We start from the raw sequence: 13,322 nt of genomic DNA, 5'->3' as shown, positions 1-13,322 counted from the left end.
TCACACAGAGAATCCTCCATGTAAATACAACACTTTTGAAACCAAACCAAAGACTAAGCCAAACTCTCTCGTTAGTACAACCACAAATCCAATTCAATTCACAGTTGCATTTTTACATCATACAAAAAGAAGAAATAGGTAAAGGGACAAAAGAATTGAATCATTGCAGTATACATTTGAAAATATTTTTACCATTAAAAAAAAAGAAAGAAAGGTTAGAGGTTTAGGCCATTGTCACAGGTTATATATCTGTTATTGCTTCTGTAGTTCCAGTATTGAGGACGGTGAATCTAGTTTTTGTTGTTTTACGCACTCGTTGAAGCTTTGTATTTACGGAACGGTTTCTTGAAGTAGACGCTCAACGGAGTCTTGGGCACAGGAATCAATTTCCCAACAATTGCAAGTGGCCAGCTGCATAGGAAAGTAAACAAATTGTTCATTTATAGTTCTGGAAACACAGGAATCCTTCATAAGAACTGAGAACAAGTTTGGAGAAATTGGACCAACCTGACCAATCCAATGACAATAGAAGCAAGCCATAACTGCCAACTTAGTCTAACCGTGTGGGCAAACTTTCCGAGGAAAGTAACGATGAGTATCTGCATTTTTCAACCAGGAGTTACTATCAAAGTCTCAAAAGAGAGGAAACACAATTCAAGGTGGCTTTGTGGGATTGTCCTACCTGAAGTATAAAAGTGACTCCAACAATTGCGACGAAGAGAGGGTTCTTAGACACTCCTCGGAAAACATTCATTTCATCAGGTTTCCTTGCATTGAACTCGTTGAATATCTGGAAGACTTGCAAGGTTAAAAATAACTCCATAGGTTATAAGACTAGAGATGAAAGAAGAGATGATTTGCTTACTTGACACATGACAAAGGCATTGAATATCATAGTGTTCTTTACTTCCAAAGCATGTGCATGGTTGTCGTGGTTCAAGCCAAGAATGCCTAAGCCTGCAAAGTTGAGAACTAGGAGAACGGCCACTTGATAGAATGACTGCGACATCCCCAGGATTCAATATCAAATATTTGCAAGCTAGAAAAAGTATTTGGTGAAAAAATCAATCAAGAGAAAGTCACCTGAACAAGCAAGTTCCTCCACATGATGTTTGTAATAAGAGGTTCCCTGCAAATCCAGAAAACAAACCATTACGAACCATACGACTGAAACCACACATACCTAATTTTGTTTCACTAATCATGGACATGATGTTTATACCTTCTTCCAACAGGGGTTCTGTGCATAAGATGATCAGTTGGTGGCTCTGTAGCGAGTGCAAGTGCTCCAAGAGTATCCATAATAAGGTTAACCCAAAGTAGCTGAAACAAAAAACACCATTCTCGGTCTTTTATCCTCCATTTTTTTACCGTGTCTTAATAGTTCAACCATTCATAAAGCATCAAAGTTCATCCTCGAGAAAGAGGGGAGGATTAGTTTACCTGGACAGCTTTTAGAGGAACATCACCAGAAGACATTGCTGCTACAACATTGATTATCAGTGCTGCAACATTCACAGTAAGCTGAAACTGTATGAATTTCTGAATATTTGCATACACAGAACGACCCCAGCGAACAACCTGGAAGAGCAAACAGAGTTTTGTGATTAGAAAGGCATCTAAAGAATAGATGTTGAAGTATACACTCCAAAATGAAGGATAAGCTAAAAGATCATATTTCTCTAATTGCTATAGTAGACTAACCTTTACTACTGAAGCAAAATTGTCATCCAAAATAATGATGTCAGAACTCTCTTTCGCAACTTCTGTTCCTGATATACCCATAGAGAGACCTATATCTGCCTATACTCCAAAGCAACAAAACAAGAGTCATATTTGGAAATAATAAAACACAATATCAGCTGTTGAAGAACTTTTTTATCTTATGAGAACGATAGAGGGTTACTAACCTCATGGAGTGCAGGAGCATCATTAGTACCATCACCAGTGACAGCAACAACATCTCCATTCTTCCGTAACGCTTGAACAAGTAAAAGCTTGTCATTAGGCGAGGACCTACCCATAACCTGCATTTTTACACCCTATGTTAGTGTTTGAAAGAGAAGCAGTAAGGTCATATGATCATTGAATTTTTTTATTGTCATACCGTTATTTTCTTAGCTACTTGTTCTCTCTCTTTTTCAGATAGTTCACGGAACACTTTTCCTTCGATGATAGTAGGCTCAACAGCATCTGTATCTGAAGAAAGTATACCACACTCCAAAGCAATTGCTTTTGCTGTTTGAAGATTGTCACCAGTCACCATTCGTACCTTAACACCAGCACTGGTGCAGATTCTCACTGCTTCTCTGACACCAGGACGACAAGGATCCTATATTGCATAGATCAAAATTTAAAAGCATCACATAGTCAACTCATAAAACAAACCAATAGTTACCAAAGAAAGGCTTTCAGAAAACAAACCTTTATTCCAACGATAGCAAGCAAAATCAATTCATCTTCTGGTAAATCCCATTTATCCAAGTCCTCTTGTTCCTTGGGAACTTTGTTCAGCTCTTGTGTTCTGCATGCAATAGCAACACATCGCAAGCTATTTTTCGCCATGCTATCGATAGCAACCCTGAAAAATTCCTGCAAAACAAGTTTCCAGACACGAGTGTTTTTGAAATTTTGAGATGAAAGGCATAGTGTAGTCACACATTTGGTCTTCCTAGGCTAACTGCAGAGAGTGTCCAAGTGAAATTGTTAACACCGTTTTTATTTCAAAGAGATTGTGATTTCAAATTCTTTTAGTAACCTCACCTTCTGGCTATCAATGGACTGAAGAGTACCATTTGAGTCCATGTATTGTGTACAGCAAGCCAAAACTATCTCTGCTGCTCCCTTCCAGTGAATGAAAACTTCAGAATCACCCTGCAGTGATTTAGTGTTTAGTTACTGATTTTTCAGAAGAACATAGCGGTGAGCTGAAGCAGCAGCTTACTGCAATGCCTCCACAGTAAGAAAGTTCTGTAATTTGAAAATTGGAGAAAGGATTAAAGCAATTACTCGAAGCACAGCAACACCTCCACGCTTTTTCTCTGAATTGAAAGGGAAAGCATGGATGATAGCAGACTCCGACCTGATGGTCTCAAACTTCATCCCCAACTGCACCAATAGCTTCTTTTAAGTATATTGCCCATACGGAGGAAAAATATTCCAAAGATGGACACAGAGTAAACAAAACATGTGATACCTTATACGCCCAAGACAAGATAGCCTTCTCTGTGGGAGATCCAGAAATCTCCACCTCTCCACCATCCTACATAGAGTAAGGAACTCAGAATTTTCCTCGTTTCAGTCCATAAGAAGATTCAACAATACTGTATCAGAGTAGAGAAACCACCTTGGGATGAAAAATGTTTCCTGTAGTGTTCTGTGCCACTCCTTCACTTATTAAGGCAACAAGTTTAGGATGGAGTCCAGAGGGGTTGTCTGCTACATCCATCTTTGATCCTCCAGCATAAGTCTCAACCACAGTCATCTGAAATTTTTTCAAGGAGTAAAGTTAGCTACCTAGAAGGTTATGATGGTTTTCATGTCAATGAAGAAGCACCCCATAACGCTGGTGCTGAGTTTCACTGGAGACACTGACCTGATTCAAAGTTAAAGTTCCAGTTTTGTCACTGCAGATTGTTGTTGCTGATCCCATGGTTTCACAAGCTGAAAGCCTCCTAACCTGTTAAGCAATTGAAAACGTTGTCAGAAAATAACCAGGAAGAAAGAATTACAGCTGAGAAACACATGTCAAGATTCTTACCAGAGCTTTGTCTGCCATCATCTTTCGCATTGAGTAAGCCAAACTGCAAATTTGGAGTCAAGAAAAGGTAGATCAATACAATGTTGCTAGTGATTTTCTGAGTGGGATGATATTAAGTAAGACTTACGTGAGGGTAACTGCTAAGGGAAGTCCCTCAGGCACAGCCACAACCACAATAGTAACCTAAACAAGAGCCAGAGTTAATTCACATGTCTCTCTAATAACATAATCTAAATTTGTGTGATTACTACTTACAGCGATTGTAAATATCTTAACACAATCATCTACGATGTCACTGATACTTGTCGTTCCTTTGATAAACTGAGTAGCTCCATTAGTATCTTGGGTAGTTCCGGTAAAATATCTGAAAACAAAACTCACGATTATAGCCCACAACATGGCATAGTTGTAAGCCAAGAGATTAATTGATCAAAGTAAATGAATATTACCTCACAAGAAGAGCCACCAGGACAACAAGAGCCACTGAGAGCCCAACTATGCCGATGAAGGTTGCAAGACCATTTAACCGCACCTGTACAAAATTACCAAAAAGAACTGTTAGGCTTCTTGAGGACATTGTAGAGACCACAAACCCAATAAACAAGTGATCAATCAAGATGATATACCTGCAAGGGGGTTTCTTCACCAGTGTCCTCTGAGATACTTGCCATCAACAGTCCCCACTCAGTGTTGATTCCAACACCAGTAACCTGTTAAAAGAATCACAAAGATTAACTATTAGGAAGTGTGAACAAATATGTGAAAACATAAGTAACAAAAAGGACAAAAGCCTCAAAGATTTACCAGCATGTTACCGACTCCATCAGCAACTTTACAACCAGACATTAGAAAAGGGGACTTTTGATCCTTGTGAACCTGCAACAGAGGTCTGTGTTAGCAAGTAAAAAGAGAAAATAAGCATAGAATTGCACAGGCAGAGCCATAATGATGAACTCACAATCTTGCTTTCACCGGTCATGCTAGATTCATCAATAGCAAGAGAATGACCACTAATCAGCACTCCATCCGCGGGGACCTATATGAATACATCAATACATAAGGCCAAATAGTCATTTAATTCTGAAATTACGGATGGAATATAAAGACAAAGTATATATACATACCTGGTCACCTATTCTAAGAGGTATAACATCTCCGACAACAACGTCATAGATTGAAATCTTCACTGTTCTCCCTCCTCTCATGACCTGTAAGAGTTTTCGTTTTATTTAATTATCAGCGCAAAAACATATGATTTCAAAACAAAAGTAAGATGGTAAAGCAAGCACCTCCAGTTGTATATTTCGTTTTTCATCGTTGAGGTTTTGAAACTGAAGAGATTGGCGATAGTCACTAACAGCTGAAAGAATCAAAAGATAAAGCGTAAAGAAAGATTCCATCTTAAATGGATGAAGAGCAAGATTAGGTATGTTTTCAATAATTTGTCACAGAACACAATTGTAGGCAGAAGACGAAAGAAGCATGTATAGATATATATACCTGTAACAACAATGACAAGCAAAACTGCAAAGGCAATGCTTCCACCATCGAGCCAACCTTCTTTCAAACCCTGATAATGAAGTTATAACCAAAAGAATTCAAGTGTGTTCCTAATTTTGAAAAACTAAAAGAACTTTACAAAAGGAAAGCATACCTCTGTCTTGATTCCCAATGCCAATGATGTTATAGCCGCTATGATCAAGATGATGAGAGTTAAATCTTGCCATGCTTCCCAGAGGAACATCTTTTGGGAAAACATAAAGTTAAAAAACGTATGAGTTATCCACAAACTGATGAGAACATCATCGATGAAGTTATAAAAAAACTTTCACTTACAAAAAAGTTTTTGCCCTTCTTCTTTGGGTAGGTGTTAGATCCAAATGCATTCTTCCTATCTATCACCTCTTTCTCATCCTCATTGATTCCTTGCTCCAGATTTGACTTCAACTTCTCTGCAACACCTTTGACCTAAAAGATCATCATATTTAATGTCAGTATTATCAAATCTCCCCGTGCATAACACACAACGAACCGCAATAAGAGAGTCTTGAATATATATCATACCCCTCCATGTTGCTGCAAATTGTTCATGTTCTGGTTCCTGGTCATTGACACAAGTTTTTCGAGATCAATGTCAAAGTTACCAGTTGAAGCTGCTGGTGTTGATGAGCCAAACGCTGCATTGATCCCAAAAAACAAGTAAAGATTAATAATCATAGGAAACCAAAAACAGAGATATTGACTGAATTTATGTGAGATCATACCAAGTTGTTGTTCCCCAGCCAATTTAAAAAGCAATGCTGCCTGAGTCATAAAAGTAATAACAGACGTGAGATCAAGATAACAACAAACAAACAAGATTGTTGTATATGAGCAGAAGAATTATAAATATAAATACCCTAATGACTTGAGCGTGTGCTCTGATCATCCTCCTTCGATTATCATAATGTTCTTCTTTATTTAGATCCAAAGTGTATCGAAATCGACGTGATGCGTTCAACACAAGAGCCGCTTGCTGCACAATTGATGATGGTCACAAAATATCAAATCAAATGTTACAATTCACAAAATCTTTAGGCAAATCAAAGAAGAAAGAAAGAAAGAAAGATATGTGTATATATACCCTCCAACGACGGAGAGATTCGACGGAAGCGTTCTTGGTGTTATCAATGTCAAAAGGATCATTAGGATCATGTTCGAGCTGTTCATGATCAGAATGATGTTCTTCAGTTTTAGCAGAACCAGCTTCCATATCGTCGTGACGACCTGACATTGACGTCAGAAGCAATCCATTGCTGGACGAAGTGCTCATTCTTCCTTGTTGGTCTGATCACGTCCCAGGCTTCTTCCTTCTTTTCAAAAATAAGGAAGAAAAAGAGAAAAAAAAAAATGTAACGCAAAGAGAGAAAGCAAAAAAAAAAAAATAGAAACGACCTCCTTCCTGTTTTATGGATTTGGTCGTTATGAAATGGTGTGACGGAGAGAGAAAGGTTTGCCTAACTCGTAAGAGAGAAGAAGAGAAAGGCAACAAAAAATAAAAAGAAAGAAAAGAAAAAAAAAACAGAAACAGAAACAGAGACACTCTCTTCTTTCTCTTACCTCCCTGTCAATCACAGAGAAAAAAAAGAAAGAGAAACTAATTTTGAGCTTTTCTAACAAAATAACCCAAAAAAAAACAAAACAAAACTAAGAAGAAAGAGAGAGAGTTTCAATGGAATGAGTTCATTACTATTTTTGGTTTGGTTTGGCAAAATTTGTGGAAAGTTTGTTTTTGTTTTTTGTTTTTTTATGGGAAAGAGAGAGAGAGAGAGAGAGCACAATGAAGGAAGAAAGAGATTTTCCCGGGAAAGAAGAACATGGTTGCATCTCTTTACCATTAAATCTAACATGGTTGCATTATATCTAATCAGTCTCTATTTTATATTCCTTTTTTTATTAAGAAAAAAAACACATATTATTCCTTGTTCTCAGATCTATCATCTCTACTCTAACTATATTTTTGTTTGTTATTTCTTGCCCAATTCATTGGAAACTATTACAATTAAAAAAAAAAAGACATATTTTTTTTTTACGTAGAATATGTAAATTTCTTTTACTTTCGAAACACGAATATGCAATTTTTTTTAATAATTTGTTTCAAAGATTTACAAATTTTTCACGTCTTAAAAAAAATGGATTTGCTACAAATGACATAAAATGTTCACCTCGTATCATGTTAAAAATGGTATACTCCCCAATTATCTTCATTCCTTAATAAATTCTTTCTAATCAAGTTTTCCAAGAAAGATAATGGAAAAAAAAAAAAGAATTTGAAAAGAATAAAACAATGTGACAGAGAGAGAGAGAGGATAGTGAAGTTGCTGAGAAAGTTCGTATTAACCTGATGAACGTGTGTACGACAATAAGGTCACTTGTGTTGCACGACATAACCAATCATTGTTTCGATCTTTATATATTAAGATTCCATTTATCTACTAAGTACGCTTGTTATTTAAATAGCATTGAACTAATTAGAATCAAAACACACTGGTGAGAGAGGCTGAGCAAAGTGATTTTTATCTTTTTATGATGAGTGAGCTTCTAAATAAGTGAAGAGCATCTTTTAATTTGTAAGGATGAAAATGTGTCCTCAACGACTGAGATTACAACAGAGATTATGAACCCATAGAAACCCTAAACCTAACTCAGATTCGATTCCATCATAAAGGAAATGATAAACAAATGTTTCTGTTGAGATCTTTTCTTACTTGCAATGGTTTCTCAGTTTTCACTGTGAGTTGTCATGTCACCAGCTACTCCGATAACTTGATCAGCCTCGAGATTTGGATCCTGCAACTAAGTGATTGAGAAACAAAAATAAATGTATGTCATGTCCTCCTCAGAGCAAATCAAACTCCATCTCTATGGAAAACTGAGGTCGCTAACTCACCTCATTCACAGGCAGATTCTGGGGCGTTTGAGGAGGAGGGACTTTGGATAAATCTCTAAGAGTCCCCTGATATTATATTGTCAAAGGCAATGTTATGGTTAGATTTATAGTCGGATAGATAGGCTAGATCAATGACTCAAAAAGTGATCAATTTGAATAAAGAAATCATTAGCTAACCTTGTTTGCCCACATTAGTCCACATGCATTACAAAGTGTTCTTGGCCCTGCAGGTCCACGTCGCATCATTGGAGTTGACTTCTCACTTGTTCCACAGTGCCGACATCTTAACATGTTCACAATAAAAAAAAATATAAGAACAGAGATAAGCTTTGTCAACTTTAGTAGACCAAGCTCATCTACAATGACTTGCAACAACATAGTCAGCTCAATTATTGTTATCCTCTAACAACTAGTGATGCCATGATGACAAGTATACGTTCCAGAACTGAAGTATATAAGCAAAATTTATGGAAGTGAACGTCCTAAAATGGTTACCAAATAAATTATTTCCATGTTCTAGAATCTAGAGTTGATTGAGGTTTTATAACGAGTTGGCTAAAGGTTAATATAACTGCTATGAGTAATTTAAAGCATTTTCAACTTACAAAATCTCTGGCTTCTGAGTCTCACTCCCTTCTACGGCCCATCTCTGGCTTGACCCCCAATCTGATCCAGTGGATGCAGAATCATCATTGCTTGACTTAGCCGATGTGAACTGACCTCTCTTACGCTGCATTCTGCATGAGACAAACAAAACCTTAAGTACAAACAAGAGGTATCTCAAAAGCTTACAGACACAAATCCTAGTAGTTGACATAAACGTACCTCGAGGCTACCTCTTTCCTGACTACGTAGCGAACTGTCTTATCAAAATTTCTCTCTTTTCGTTTCTCCCTAAATCTGATCAAAGAAGCTAACCGCTGCGGGACACTAAGCCTTTGAGGAGTACCAGATAGACCCTGGTTCATTTATTAGTCAGCCACAAACTCGATACATAAACTAAATTCCCATATATGGTATTAAATCTATTATTACCAGTACCCTATTGTTCTGATGAGGTGATCCATAGGATGGCGGGAGTGTCTGTGGTGGTACTTCACGTCCACCAAGTAACAGAAGCACAGCTTGAACCTGCATTAAAAATATTAAGCAACACTTCAATAAGCGGGGAAAAAAAAAACCAACCAGCTGGATACCTTGACCATATATATATATATCCATAACTAAACCATCAAAGAACCAAAAATTAGTAAAAAAAATTAAAGTGCACCTTCTCAGGCGAGACACGGTCGAAAACATAAACTTGTCCCTGGAAGGACAACGTCAATTGATCTCCATTTTCAATACCACGGTCTACAACTTCACCGCGATTATCAGCTGCGTTTCCAGGGTGAGTAGGAATGTCTGTCTCCACTCCTTCATCCATCCCACCATCAGAATGGTCATCCATCATACCGTTTCCATTATCGATATGGTGCAAGCCCTGGTGTTCATAGTGCACATGCATTGGATCCTGTGCTACGCCAATGTGCATTCGACCATTATTTCCACGATGTCCATTCATGGTCTTTATTCGTCACTTTGTTACCGATGACATTCAAAGAAACATTAATATTAATTTAAGACTCGAATTTTCCTCAAGCCAGATTGTCGAAGACAGGAAAGGTTGAAGAAACTCAGAATAGTCCATAAATTATCACATTAAAATTGAGTTTGCAATACAAAGAAACTACTTAAAGAGAAAGGAAGCTCATTAACAGTAACTCGATAGTCACAATACATTCCCTACTTCAATAAATATTTTTGGGTTCTGACACAACAAGCTCTAAAGATTCTTGAAGTGATCTTTTAAGCATTTTTTAACAGAGAATACATCAGCACTGAAAGTACAAAGGGAGTTTTCTTTCAAAACAAAGAGTAGAAGAAACTAAAATCTGATCTCGAGTAACAACAATCAAAACACCTTAAAAACCAGTAACAAAATTACAATTATAGCTTCACGTCAGCGAGAGAAACACAGAACCTACTACACTACATGGCATCAATCAGATCGAATTGCAAAAAAAAGAGTCTCCTTCTTTCACGCTCTCTTTTAAGTCCAAAGTCCCAACCTCTAAAGCAAAAGAACAAATAAGACAGAACAATTCCAAATCCCCAGTAATAACTACTTCCAACAACAACCAATTCAACAAGTCCAAACCTACACATCTATCGCCCAGTTCCTATATCATACATACAAAATATTTCTCACTTCCACACGGGAAACCAAAAAAAAAAACTGAAATTGAGGTTAAAATGGGTACCTTATTGTTCAGAGCAATCAAAGCGAGAAGGATGAAGAACCTTTTCAAAGCTATTTCACGGGAAACAATGAAAAGAATTAGAGGATTTGATTGTACAAAGAACGAACAAGGTTTAGGGAGACAAAAATACCAAAAAGGGGTAAACGGAGACGAGAGCGAAAAGAAAAAAAAAGGAATAAATAATTTACATTTTTCCTAAACACGTCATCGTTTCTTTATAAGCCCAACGGCGTCGTCTCAGTAGAAGAAGGCTTGAGGCTATTTTTTTTTCTTTTTTTTGACCTCATCCTTGATTGGTTTAATTTTTTTTTTAACCTAATTACACATTCTTACACTACAAACAAAACAGTTGGTTTAATTGATCACTTAACCGGATTAACCCACTCATATTGAACTGGAATTTATCTAAAATTGGTTTCCTAGCTTAGCAAATCTATACTAGCTATAAGCTTCTCAAGCCGTCTACATAAGATTTTAAACAACCTATCGGGATTTGACATGTCACTAATTAATATTTTATACAATCTCCAGAATTTATACACTTTTAAAGATTAAAAAAAATATTAAAAAACACCAATAATAATTAGCCACCTCACTAATTAACAATTTTAAAGGCGTCCATCTAAGCTTCAAAACAACCAATAGTGATTAGCCACCTCACTAATTAACATTTTTAAAAGTCTCCCGAATTTATATATTATTTAGATTTTTAAAGAAAATTAAAAATTAAAAAAACCACCAATATTGATTAGCCACCTCACTAATTAACAATTTTAAAAGATTAAATCTATATAATAAAATATTTGTAAATTTCTCCAGAATTTATATATTATTTATATTTTTAAAGAAAAAGAAGAATTAAAAAAACCACCAATAGTGATTAGCCACCTCACTAATTAACAATTTTTTAAAAAATGCCAGAATTTATATATTATTTAGATTTTTAAAGAAAAAGAAAAAGTAAAATCTATGGAAATAAAATCTATATAATAAAATATTTACTGAATTTAAAAAACCACCAATAGTGATTAGCCACCTCACTAATTAAAAAAAAATGTAAATTTTCTTTTGTCAAACATGGAATATATGAACTTACATTCTTATTTTACAACAAAAGAATATTAACATAAAAATATTTGATTAGCCCTAGATCTTTTTCCACTATAAATAATAATTGGAGGTCATGTGATGGGGCAATCCTGTTAATTACAACGAGAATGTGGTCGGGGTTGGTGATTTTAGCGATGGGAGGAATCTTTATGGATTGATAGAAGAGACGGTGAAAAATTGTGTATTGTCTATGATCAAAGAGATGATAAATGGTACAACGGGATATATGATGATGGTTGTAATAGGTGGGTTTCCTGTAGGTGGTGCTCCTGCTCTAGGTGTGTTAGCTTGATGCTAATGCCGTTGATGAATCTAGGGATTGTAGGTAAAGAAGCAGGTGACGAACGGTGGAGGAGACACTAGATTCTGGACTTTGGAGTGTATTCGAGGAGATTAGAATTAGTTCAAGAGCATATTAGATCCACAATAAATGATTTAAAGACATTGGCCAATATAATGGAGGATGGTGAATAAAGAAGACTTTAATGGGGTTTGTTATAAGATCTACGTTATGCGAGCAAGTTGAAGAAGGAAGAAGAACATGAGTGTTGTCTTGTGGTATGGTGGTGAGGTATAGTATTAGCAAGTTTTAATATAAACTAATAATCTTAGTACTGAAAATTACTGATGGTGATGAAACTTTTATAGGTTTTTTTTTAGTAGTTTTCTTGATTGAATTTTCTTAATTTTGTTGATTATGGGTGAATGAATGCTAGGTGGGTTGTGCATAAATTTTTTATTAGTTTATTAGATTATAGTTTTTTGTAGAGTAAAATAAAAAATCAAGGAAACTCTCGAGGCATTTATATATAGAACAAGCAAATAATGTTTATATCATGATGCATGTAATATGATATTATATCTAATAAATGTTAACTTGTCTTTTATGGAGTTCGATCTATGTATTCCGAAGACATGTCAAGTATAGAATCTTTGGTGCATGTGATCAGCGATGTCTTCTCATTACATGTTGCAGTTGTTATATTTATTTGATGATCAATTTGTGTAATTTTTTATCATATACATCAAAACACCGTGATAGAAATACATTATGATTGGGGCAACCAGAACAACAACCATATTTGCAGTTAGCTGCATATCTCCTATAGAATGAGAAAGCATATGCGCATATTGAATTAAGATTTTAGAGACGAATGTTAGATGTTTTAAACAAAATATTTGAAAACGCAAAAATAAACAAAAAGCATGGATCAGAACATTAATAAACAAAATGTTCAACTCTGTCTTGCACCTTTAAGACTTCACCATTCAAAATATATGGAAATAAAAGAAATATTTGAAAAAAGAAATTATTTCTAAATTTTATTTGTATAAATAAATAAAAATATGATTAAAAGAACATTTGTATTATAAAAAACCAAAACTAAAACACTATAATATTTTTACATACTACATATCAATGTATAGCTATTTAAATTATTATAAAATTTACAACAATTTTTAAAAAATTAATACAAATATACCTGCGCATAGCCCGGGTTAATAACCTAGTAAATTAAAAGATACAAATGAAATCATTTAAATTCTAAACTTTTAGTTTAATTAAACTAATACACTTTAAAATACTTCTTTTTTGGTCAGAAAAATCTAATAATACTTAATGAAAAAAGAAACAATTTTTATTAAGGATTGAGCTAAATAAATAAAATGAGTACAACTACATTTACATTGAATTTTTGTTGAATCTGCATTTAATGTT

At 35.3% G+C, this 13,322-nt stretch overlaps 2 protein-coding genes across 6 annotated transcripts; both read right to left on the bottom strand.

Annotated features, from left to right (window-relative positions):
* Positions 1-71: 71 nt before the first annotated feature.
* LOC104766004 (calcium-transporting ATPase 9, plasma membrane-type) lies at positions 72-7,175 on the bottom strand. The gene is made up of 32 exons (XM_019241439.2): positions 6,384-7,175; positions 6,159-6,275; positions 6,025-6,064; positions 5,825-5,937; positions 5,597-5,728; positions 5,415-5,504; positions 5,261-5,330; positions 5,050-5,120; positions 4,885-4,968; positions 4,719-4,796; positions 4,565-4,636; positions 4,387-4,470; positions 4,210-4,292; positions 4,016-4,124; positions 3,888-3,943; positions 3,761-3,803; positions 3,596-3,679; positions 3,347-3,484; positions 3,197-3,262; positions 3,010-3,108; positions 2,764-2,874; positions 2,425-2,592; positions 2,108-2,332; positions 1,911-2,027; positions 1,705-1,803; positions 1,444-1,581; positions 1,223-1,323; positions 1,084-1,129; positions 866-1,000; positions 683-790; positions 508-599; positions 72-411 (listed from the first exon to the last, which is right to left on the bottom strand). Exons 1-32 carry the CDS (start codon positions 6,570-6,572, stop codon positions 306-308), a joined length of 3,264 nt encoding a protein of 1,087 aa, XP_019096984.2. The 5' UTR covers positions 6,573-7,175; the 3' UTR covers positions 72-305.
* Positions 7,176-7,845: 670 nt separating this feature from the next.
* On the bottom strand, positions 7,846-10,680 carry LOC104766005 (GATA transcription factor 24). Of its 5 annotated transcripts, none has more exons than XM_010489801.3 (8): positions 10,493-10,680; positions 9,460-9,768; positions 9,225-9,320; positions 9,015-9,148; positions 8,795-8,926; positions 8,367-8,472; positions 8,190-8,255; positions 7,846-8,095 (listed from the first exon to the last, which is right to left on the bottom strand). In XM_010489801.3, the coding sequence occupies exons 2-8, from the start codon at positions 9,751-9,753 to the stop codon at positions 8,021-8,023; spliced, it is 903 nt and encodes a 300-aa protein (XP_010488103.1). In that variant the 5' UTR covers positions 9,754-9,768; positions 10,493-10,680; the 3' UTR covers positions 7,846-8,020. The 5 variants fall into 5 exon arrangements, with proteins under 5 accessions (XP_010488103.1, XP_010488107.1, XP_010488106.1 ...); XM_010489805.3 differs by having other exon boundaries at positions 7,846-8,089; XM_010489804.3 differs by having other exon boundaries at positions 9,231-9,320.
* Between the last annotated feature and the right edge of the window lie 2,642 nt (positions 10,681-13,322).

The sequence above is a fragment of the Camelina sativa genome, chromosome 19 (assembly GCF_030686135.1).
Source record: "Camelina sativa cultivar CO46 ecotype springtype chromosome 19, ASM3068613v1".
Taxonomy (NCBI): domain Eukaryota; kingdom Viridiplantae; phylum Streptophyta; class Magnoliopsida; order Brassicales; family Brassicaceae; genus Camelina; species Camelina sativa.
The sequence above is the reverse complement of the archived record's forward strand: the minus strand, read 5'-3'. Positions and strand labels throughout refer to the sequence as shown.